At 41.0% G+C, this 10,574-nt stretch overlaps 1 protein-coding gene across 1 annotated transcript; it reads left to right on the forward strand.

Moving 5' to 3' along the window:
* Positions 1 to 1,558: 1,558 nt before the first annotated feature.
* Positions 1,559 to 5,371, forward strand: Zbed6 (zinc finger BED-type containing 6). The gene has a single exon (XM_050147584.1). The coding sequence runs from the start codon at positions 2,431 to 2,433 to the stop codon at positions 5,368 to 5,370; it is 2,940 nt and encodes a 979-aa protein (XP_050003541.1). The 5' UTR covers positions 1,559 to 2,430; the 3' UTR covers position 5,371.
* The last annotated feature ends 5,203 nt before the right edge of the window (positions 5,372 to 10,574 follow it).

Here is a 10,574-nt window from a genome sequence, read left to right on the forward strand (position 1 = left end):
TCCCTCCCTCCCTCTCTCTTTCTCCTTGGCTGTCCTGGAACTCAGCTCTGTAGATCAGGCTGGCCTCAAATTTACAGAGATTCGCCTGCCTCTGCCTCCCGAGGCATGTGCCACAAAAGCCCGATTTAACCCTGATTTTTAATTAAATTTATTTATTTAATTTAAAATTTAAGATTTATTTATATGTATACAATGCTAGAAGAGGGCACCAGATCTCATTATAGATGGCTGTGAGCCATCAAGTAGTTGCTGGGAATTGAACTCAGGACCTCTGGAAGAGCAGTCAGTGTTTTTAACCTCTGAGCCATCTCTCCAGTTCCTTAGTTAAATTTATGTCAAGTTTGGACGAGTTAGTCATTATACAAACTTAGGTTAAAAACAAGTTTTCTTAATTATCTACTGCGATTTTTTACAATAAAACAAATACTTTTGTGAAGAGTAATTTTCTGAGAAGCACCAGGGTCCAGAGAAATAGTCACGTCCACTTGCCTCCCTAGCGCCACGACCCTATGACCCAAGAAGCCATCTTAAGGCTCGCCTCATAGAGGAAACTACAACTCCCAGAATGCCTGCGCTTTGCGTCGCGCTGGCACTTTTACTGGCCCAGCCTTAGAGCCCAGCCTGTAGCCGGGCGCCATCTTTGACGCTGGCAGTCTTAGGTTTCTGCTTGTTCTGCTGCTGTGAGGACGGCGGGCGGCCGCGGCTAAGGAAAGAGAAAGACGTGGCAGCACGCGGGAACCGGAGACAGTGTCATCGGTTCGGTAAAGTTTCTGTTCTCTGGTAACTAGACCCGTTTTTTGATTCCCGGGTGACTTGGGGCCTGGGGGGTGAGGAGAGGGCGAGGGGAGTGGCAGCGGCCTCCCCTCGCCCGAGTTTCGGCCTAGCCCGGGAAGTCCGAGCTGGGCCCGTCAGCGCGGCAGCCACCGGGGCTCCAGCCCGCGGCCCTGGCCCGCCAGGCTCCTAGCCAGACTCCAGCTCACTTTCCCACCCTCCCCACCCCCACCCCCACCCGCTCCGCCCCACCCCCACGGCGCCTGCTCTCTTACCAACCTCTTCCCCTCCCCCCACATCCGGTGTTCCCGAACCGGGATTCCCGGGTAGTCCCAGTAGAGTGACTGTTTCGGACCCCCTGAGCGGGAACAGACTACTAGGTTGCTTTCTTCCCAGCATCAGTTTTTTTAGTTAGCCGGTTTTCACTCCCTAAATCAGAGCGAGTGCCTGGACCCGAGTTTACCTACTCTCATTCCTCTCTAGGCTCCTATTACTTTGGAGATTTTTCTCATATTCCACTTACATAGTCGATCTCTGGTGTCCTGTAGCCATTCCCCACCCTGATTACTCTCCCGCCCCAGCCCTCATCTTCGAAGTCAAGAGCTACAGGGACTCTTCGTTCTTGTAGGATTGGTGAGACCGTAATGAAGAACACCCCTTAGACGCCCATAATCGGTGCGGATCCCTATGGGGAAGGCTCGTTTTGTTGACATCTCCCAGGCTTTGGTTCTGAACCCCGAGAAGGCGGCTGTGGAGCTAGTGATAGCCATGCTTTCGTAGGGTAAACGTGTTGGTATTGGGGGCAGGGGAGGGGGGGGGAGTCCACGGAAAAGGAATGGAAGTGGTTTAAAGCTCTCTTAAGTTCTGTTCCTCATAGAAGGTCCGATTGTGAGTTGCGAACAGGCTGTAACGCTTTGCTTCAGTCTGAAAATATGAACTCTTGATAGAAGCTGTAAATGAAAATTATAGTTTGTTACCTTGTTTTAAAATTTTTCCAGATAATTTTTTTTCAGCCACCTACATATTTCAGAATGTCAGAACAGGAAGGGCACACAGCTAGCGTTCACTGCTAATGACCACTGTGTGGAGTCTGATTTAGCTGTCCAGAATTGACTTTTCGGGTTGTATTGGCAAATCACAGTCCGAAATGAGGACTGTTGAATGATGCGCTATGTTTAAGAGAAATTCCTGAAAGCAATCCCCACATTAATGGAAAATAAGTGATGTTGCCATGTGGGTTCATTAAAAGTACATATTTTAAAAACTGAAGGCGTTTTCAGCAGGATGAAGTTCTTGATACAGCAGCTTTAAAATGAACCTTCGATTTGGAAGACTTGCCCCTTAGCTGCTCCAGATTCCATGACTGTGGGAAAATGGGCCTCAGTTGTTTTTTCTATAACATGAGGACACTGGACTATTTGAATTCAGAAAGTTTAAAGGACTCTACTAAAGCCTTGCAAGACAGAGTTTGGGAATGTTCTCCATTGCTGCCATTTTTCCTCCAAAAATAACCTGGCTTGGAAGTCATTGGTTGAAAGGGAATTTGACTCTCCATAGAAACTGGAGGAAAGGTAATGCAAGTGGAGAGGGCCAGCTGTGTGTTTGCCGGAGTCGTGAACCCACGGAAAGGTTCTGGTACAGATTTTGGAGATACAGAGAATGAGTGTATGTACTTTAAGTGGCCCAGTTTCCTCGATTTCTCCTGGCAGAAGATGCAGTACTTTTAGTGATGCTGGGATTCTGGGATGTGTTTCCATTAATTCGAATCCAGAAGATGATGTGGTAGAGGGAAAAATGGTGGCCGAAGGAGTGACTAAAGAGACAGAATTGCCTGCTAAGAAGAAAAGAAAGAAGGGCTTGCGACTTAAGGGGAAAAGGCGCCGAAAAAAACTGATCCTTGCCAAAAAGTTTAGTAAAGATTTGGGGTCTGGAAGACCTGTTGCAGATGCCCCTGCTTTGGTAGCTTCCAGCGCCCCTGAGCAAGATGAAGAAAGTCTTTTTGAGAGCAATATAGAAAAGCAAATTTATCTACCTAGTACCAGAGCCAAGACCTCCATTGTATGGCACTTCTTTCATGTTGACCCCCAGTACACCTGGAGAGCTATTTGTAACCTGTGTGAGAAAAGTGTCAGCAGGGGTAAGCCAGGCAGCCATCTTGGTACGTCTACTCTCCAACGACATCTGCAGGCAAGGCATTCTCCTCACTGGACCAGGGCCAACAAGTATGGAGTCACTAATGGGGAGGAGGACTTTACCTTGGATTTGTCTTTATCTCCTTCTTCTCCTGAAAGCAATGGAAGCTTTGAGTATATTCCTACTGATTCATTAGATGAAAACAGAATGGGTAAGAAACGTGATAAATCAGCATCTGACGCCCTGAGGGCAAAAAGAGGGAGATTTCTCATCAAAAGCAACATTGTCAAGCATGCCTTAATTCCTGGAACCAGAGCCAAGACATCTGCAGTTTGGAATTTTTTTTATACTGATCCTCAGCACATCTCAAGAGCTGTGTGTAACATATGTAAAAGAAGTGTGAGCCGGGGTAGGCCAGGTTCCCACTTAGGAACATCAACACTTCAACGACACCTTCAGGCCACACATCCCATCCATTGGGCAGTTGCCAACAAAGACAATGGTGCTATTGGAAACGGATTAGATGAGACTGAGACTGAGAGCAGCGATCTCTTGAATGATACTTTGCATGGAGAGAAGTCATCAGGCAGCCAGGATTTAACAGCTGAGGACCTTAGTGACTCTGATACTGATGAACCTCCTGTTTTAGAAGTTGAAAATAGATCTGAGAGTCCTGTTCCTGTTGCTGAGCAAGGTAATCTGGTGTGTGCACAAGAGAGAGAAACACCAGCACCTTGTGAAAATGCAGCTTCCAGTCAGATAAGCCAGGCAGTTATTCAGATGATTGTGGAAGATATGCATCCTTACAGCTATTTCTCAACCCCAGCTTTTCAGAGGTTCCTACGGATTGTTGCTCCTGACTATAGGTTGCCCTCGGAGACTTACTTTTTCACCAAAGCTGTACCTCAGTTATATGATTCTGTTAGAGAACAAATTTTCTTAACTTTAGAGAATGTTCAAAGCCAAAAGATCCACTTGACTGTTGACATATGGACCCATGACCCTTCCACTGACTATTTCGTTGTGACTGTGCATTGGGTCTCTTTGGAAACTGCATCTTCCCCGAGTAGTGGTAGGACCCCCAATTTTAGAAAGTGGGCAGTACTTTGTGTTACAGGATTAGCCAAAGACTGTTTGATAACTAACATTTTACAAGAATTAAATGACCAGATTGGTCTGTGGCTTTCTCCTAATTTCCTTATCCCTAGCTTCATTGTTTCTGACAATTCCTCTAATGTGGTACATGCAATCAAAAGTGGTGGTTTTACCCATGTGCCATGCTTCCTGCATTGTTTAAATATAGTGATTCAGGACTTCTTCTGTGAGCACAAAAGCATTGAGAATATGTTAGTGGCTGCCAGAAAAACCTGTCATCATTTTAGCCATTCAGTCAAAGCCCGCCAGATACTACAAGAGTTCCAAAATGATAACCAGCTTCCATGGAAGAATCTGAAGCAGGATGAAACTGGCCACTGGATTTCTACTTTTTATATGTTAAAATGGCTTTTAGAGCATTGCTACTCTGTTCACCACAGTCTGGGTAGAGCCAGTGGAGTTGTGCTTACCTCCCTTCAATGGACTCTAATGACATACGTTTGTGATATTCTTAAGCCATTTGAAGAGGCCACCCAGAAAGTGAGTGTAAAGACCACGGGATTGAATCAGGTGCTACCCCTAATCCATCATCTCCTCTTTTCCCTGCAGAGGCTCAGAGAAGACTTTCAAGTCAGAGGTATTACTCAGGCTCTCAATCTGGTGGACAGTTTATCTTTGAAACTTGAAACTGATGCCCTACTAAGTGCCATGCTCAAATCCAAGCATTGTATCTTGGCTACTTTGTTAGATCCTTGTTTTAAGAACAGTTTGGAAGACTTTTTCCCTCAAGGTGCTGATTTAGAAACTTACAAACAGATCCTTGCAGAAGAGGTTTGTAATTATATGGAATCTTCGCCCGGGGCCTACCAAATTGCAACCTCGGAAGCTCCCGGCTCTTTAGTTAGATTAGGAACTGATTCATTTGCTTCTATAAAAGAAGGCACCTCCAATTCAGGTTCTATGGATAGCTCAGCCACAGACAGTGCTGCTATTGGAAGCAAAAGCTTCTTGTTCCCCTGTGCTGTAGCAGTAGTGGATGAATACTTCAAAGAGAAGTATTCAGAGCTCTCAGGAGGTGATGACCCTTTGGTTTACTGGCAGAGGAAGGTGAGCATATGGCCAGCTTTAACCCAAGTTGCCATTCAGTATCTGAGCTGCCCCATGTGTAGTTGGCAATCTGAGTGCATGTTTACCACAAACAGCCACTTTCATCCAAAGCAGATGATGAACATGGACTTTGATAATATAGAACAGCTGATATTTCTGAAAATGAACTTGGAGAATGTTAACTATGACTATTCTACATTGATTCTGAGCTGCAACCCTGAAAATAAGGCTGTTCAGAACAATGAAAAAGAAATATTACCTTAATTTCTTCTTTCTTTTTCTACTTAAAATAAGCAGCTTTTGCTATATAACTATATCTTATTGCTATTGTTATTATATGTAGTCATACTATTCTTTTAAAAAAACAGCTGGGGTGTGGTCATGGGTGCCTGTATTCCTGGCTATTTGAGATGGTGAGGCTGGGTTATAACTTTACCACATGAGTTTGAGACCAGCCGGGCCAACATCTTAAGATCCTGTCTTACAAAAATTTAAAACCTGGGGAAATCTAAAAGTACAAAAAGGCTGAAAAGTCGGCAGAGGCAATATGATGATGATAAAATGAAGATTAACTTTGAAGATTCCACAGTTGTAACTCAGTGTAGCTAACATCTATCAAAGTGTCATACCAGTTGAACGAGAAAAGAGTGTTAATGAGAAAATACAGTGCAGCTCTGAAGGGCTTAGGTGTATCTGGTTGGTAGACTGAACGATTTGAGTAAACATTTCTTCCAACATGGAGGTTTGATTACTCTGAAATCAGTGATTTGTTTAAATATAGTGATTCAGGACTTCTGTGAGCACAAAGGCGTTTAGAATGTGTTAGTGGCTGCACTAACATATTTTTTCCCTTCCTTATTTTTTTGATTTCTTTAAAACCCTGATACAGCTTAACAGAATAAACCCACAAAATTATTTCATCTTTGGAAATTCATAATTACCTCATACTGGTCCATTTATAGTGTCAAATGACTGGATAAGATAAAATTGCCCTTGATATTTAGGACTAAGTCTGTATGAAAGGGAAAGATTACAAAACAACTAGATAAAAATGACTTTTTTAGTTTTGTGATATAGTACAGAAAAAGGGATTATATAGGTGTCTTTGTATAACCTATTAGTAAAAACCATTAAATGTTATTTGAAAAAAATCAATTGGTATTTAGAATGCAAATCCCATGAAAATAGCAAACCCAGTATGAGTTTACCAGAGAATACTTCTATAGTTTGTTCATTTTTTTTTTTAGAGGGTACTTTATGGTCCATAGCATAGTATTCCTAACTGAAGTTTGGGCCACTATATTAACTGAACTAAACAGTTATATTTTACTGTGTTAGGCAGCGTTGTTGAAATGAGTGAACTAATCTCAGTGGCCCTACTGGTTCCTTTCCACTCTGAGTCTGTTTCTGTGACTGAGTGGCAGGCCAGAAAATAATGACTTTTATTAAGTCTGTTAGACGTTTCAGACTGAATAACTAATGTGAGATCCCAATTTTTCCTTTTTTTCATTTTAGATTTGGGGATATTCCCTGCCCAAAAAATTCCTGGAAAATTGACTAGTATTAAGTGTGAGTAAAAGGTGTCCACTTTTTTTTTAAAGTCTTGATTTTAGTTTTGTCTTGGATAGTATTTGGCAAGATTTAGCCTAGAAAGTATGTAGTATTTATTACATAAGAATCAAAATGGCTTTGTTACTGGGCTGGTTTTAAAACTCATTTCTGTGTATTGAAGTAACTTTTTTTTTTTAATTTTTAAATTCTTAAATGGTGAATGTACCACTCATTGTGAAGTGAAATTTCATCTTCCCCAAATTTACCCCTTTACCAACTGGAGTGACATCTTTAGCTATAACCATCAATAGTAAAGAATTTGGAACTAGTGTATCAACAAGCCCTTGCAGGGCCAGCATTGAATGCCATGCCAGTGATGCTTGTCTTGTTCTAAAGGAGGAGAAGTAGCTTCCTTTAGCGTCTGTGTTTTGCCTGAGCTGGTTGGGGATGGCTATAATGCTGCTCTGCCTTCTTCAGCTGGCTGCCCCACTTTGTAGTTACTCTGTAACTATTTGCTTCTACCTTTTTTGGTTAAACACTCCCTGATAATGATTGTTAATACATATCATAGACATTGACATAAATATCAGTGTATCCATATATATGGATTTCTTTTCATCTTGATTTTGTGGCTGGGTAAAATTCATTAGCATTAGCTTCATGGTACTTTGATATAAGAGTAAGTTCACTATTTTTGTAATGAACCCAAATCTGAAGGCTTTTATATTTTAAAAGGATAATTACCCAAATGTTTTATTTCTGTACGTGTGTGTGTATAAGCCTGTTAATATATATGTATGTGCATATTATATACATAAAACACTTTATATTTTTACATACAGTATGCTTTTATTATACAGATAATAAAGATGGGGGAAGGTTTCTGTTTTTTTTCTTAATAGGTGAAGAAATCTTGAAGACCTGAAATTGGATCTTATTGAATTTTGGTGGTGTTTTTTTGCTTTTGCTTTTTGTTTTTTCGTTTTTTAATTTTTTTCATCTTTTTATTTTTTAATTGTATTGCTCAGCTATGGAAGATGGATTCTTTTTTTATTATTATTATTCTTTGACTCTCAAGTTCATCTTTAAATGAACATTTTGTTTTTGAGGAGATAACTAATGCTAGCTGTCTCCAGTCTGACAGAGGTTATGCAAATGGACTTGATCTTCCAGGAGTTGGGAGATGTTTTAAAGATGTTTTAAAAACACGTCCTGTGTTTCAATTGTGGCTGAGAGGTTTCCTTGGCAATGTGAGGAAGAAAATTCTTTCTACCTCATTATTATTAATTCATGGATTGAGTGTTGGTTCGACCTACAGGCGTAATAGCTTGGAACTCAGTGAAGACACAGATGTTCCTGTTGAGAGCAACCAGCTAATGTAAGTGGGGATGGGCCTTTTATAATGAAAGGAGTAAACACTGTAACTTAGGGCATGCTGGACTAATAACAGATTCAAATGCCATTGTTTGGATTTTTTCTCTTGTAAATTTTTTATAAGCTTTTAATTTTTTGATTGGAAACTAACTTTCTTCTTTCTTCTTCCTGGAGCCAATAAGAAATTCTATAATTCTGTTTCCTTGGAGAAAAGCATTGTTAATCTGTTACCAAATAGCTCCTTGTCCATACAAGTGGCTCTGTTTTGTTTTCTCAGTAGCTATGTAGTATGTATTTCACTGTATGGATGTGTCATAATGTAATGTATAACTCACTGGGCGGTACTGAAGGTTTTGCCATGGTAAACAAAAGCCCTGCATCCAGTAACAGTTTGATGCACACATCTGTGTGAACTTAGAGCCAGTTCATTCATAGAACAGTTACCTTGCCCTCTGAAGAACTAACAATTTACTGAACAGCTGAGGTCTGGCTTATTTGTGGATGCTCTTGATTGTATCCCTTGTAGTAAAGATAGCAAATCTTTGGCTATTTTGCTGATAGATGTTAAATAGATGATGATAAATGTTTTCTCTTTTTATTACTTTTGTTGTTAGTGGTTTTTAATTTTGGTATTATAGGAAAGATTTTTACTCAATATGTAGTTGGTTATAAGCTAATATTTAAATGCTGTTTACGGATTACAGTTACATGACATAACCCCTCTGCAAGTAGGGGAGACATTGTCAGATGTGGCTTGTTGTTTTGCTGAGTGCATTTATGAGTTCTGAATGTTTTTTAATATACATTAAAAGTACTCTAATTAGCCGGGTGGTGGTGGCGCACGCCTTTAATCCCAGCACTTGGGGGGCAGAGGGAGGCGGATCTCTGTGAGTTCGAGGCCAGCCTGGTCTGGAAGAGCTAGTTTCAGGATAGGAACCAAAAAGCTACAGAGAAAACCTGTCTCAAAAAAAAAAAAAAAAAGTACTCTAATTAAGGATCTGATACTTCTGCCATTATGGGACTTTAAGGAGACTTTTTTTTTTCCCCAAGTAGCTGGCTTTATTGTTAATTTCAAACTTTTTATAACCAAATTTATTGCCTTTTGCATTGCTGATTTGTATAGTTGTTTGTATTCTGCATTTAACTATTTTTATACTAATCTGTATTAGGTAGAGCAAAACTCTTCCATTCCTTTTTTCTTTCCATTTTCACACGTGTAGTATGTATGTGTGTATGCATGCTTGCATGTGTGTGGGGTGCATGTGGAGGCCTCAAGATTATATTGAGGCTCATCCACTATCTGTCTTCCAGTCAAACCCAGATCTCACTGATAGACTGGTTTGGAGATATCTGAACAGCTAGCTTGTTCTGGAGCTTCCTTGTAACACTTTCAGGGATGGACTTGTTAGACGAGGACTGCCATGCCCGTGTGGTCATTTCTGTGGGTCCTGGGGATCCAAACTTAGTGCTTGCACAGCGGGCACTTTAACCTCTGAGCCATCTCTCCAACCTTCTTCCGTTCTCTTTAAATGACCTTTATTTTTCTCAGTTATTGATAGTTGATTTTACAGTCTCGAATTGCAGGAAGAAATTCTCTTTGGTATTTTGAATTGTTTTCAAGATGTTATTTATTCGGTTGGTGTAGTAATTTCCTTAATCCTCTATTGTCCCAATTATGAATTATCCAGGTCTTCTGTTCCTAGTCACTGCTCAGCTTTTGGTTTTATATTTAATATGGTTCTTGCTTGCTTCATTTTCTTCATCTTGCATAGCCTTACTCCAAATTGTTACCTGAAGAGGACAAATTTACTGTTTTGAGGGTATCTTTCTTATTTATTTATTTATTTGAAATGTTTATTTATTCATTTATTATGTATACAATATTCTGTTTTGCGTGTATGGCTGCAGGCCAGAAGAGGGCACCAGACCTCATTACAGATGGTTGTGAGCCACCATGTGGTTGCTGGGAATTGAACTCAGGACCTTTGGAAGAGCAGGCAATGCTCTTAACCTCTGAGCCATCTCTCCAGCCCCCTATCTTTCTTATTTATAGTTTTGCTGTTTTCCATACTTTCTAGTTAGTTGTTTGTTGTTTGGTAATTTGCAGGCACTGGATTGTATGTGTGTGTTTGTCTCAAATGATCTTCTTCTGTCCTGTCCGTCCCCATCCTCCCCACTCCCATGGGCCCCAGGGTTTCTCTGTGTAGCCCTAGCTGACCTGGGACTCTTGTAGACCAGACTGGCCTCCACTCAGATCTGCCTGCCTCTGCCTCCTGAGTGCTGGGATTAAAGGCATGCCCACTGCCCCCTGGTTTGTTTTGTTTTGTGTTCCTCAAACTAAATACTAGACTAGAATACTGGATTGGAGTTGAGTGATATGAAGAGTATTCCTTTGTCTGTGCATGTGTGTGTGTACCCGTGTGAGGGGCTCACTTAGACAGTGTCTGCCAAATATCTATAAAGTCATGGGTTAGTTCCAGTAACAGCATAAACCAAGCATGGGTTGCCTACCTGTGATCCTTCATCAACCTGAAATAAATGAA

This window comes from Alexandromys fortis, unplaced genomic scaffold (genome assembly GCF_014885135.2).
Source record: "Alexandromys fortis isolate MF-2015 unplaced genomic scaffold, M_Fortis_MF-2015_v1.1 scaffold_58, whole genome shotgun sequence".
In the NCBI taxonomy this organism is placed as follows: domain Eukaryota; kingdom Metazoa; phylum Chordata; class Mammalia; order Rodentia; family Cricetidae; genus Alexandromys; species Alexandromys fortis.

Excerpts from the sequence above, each read along its gene's own strand:
- Zbed6 (XM_050147584.1), top strand. The coding sequence starts at position 2,431 with ATGAGTGTATGTACTTTAAGTGGCCCAGTTTCCTCGATTTCTCCTGGC.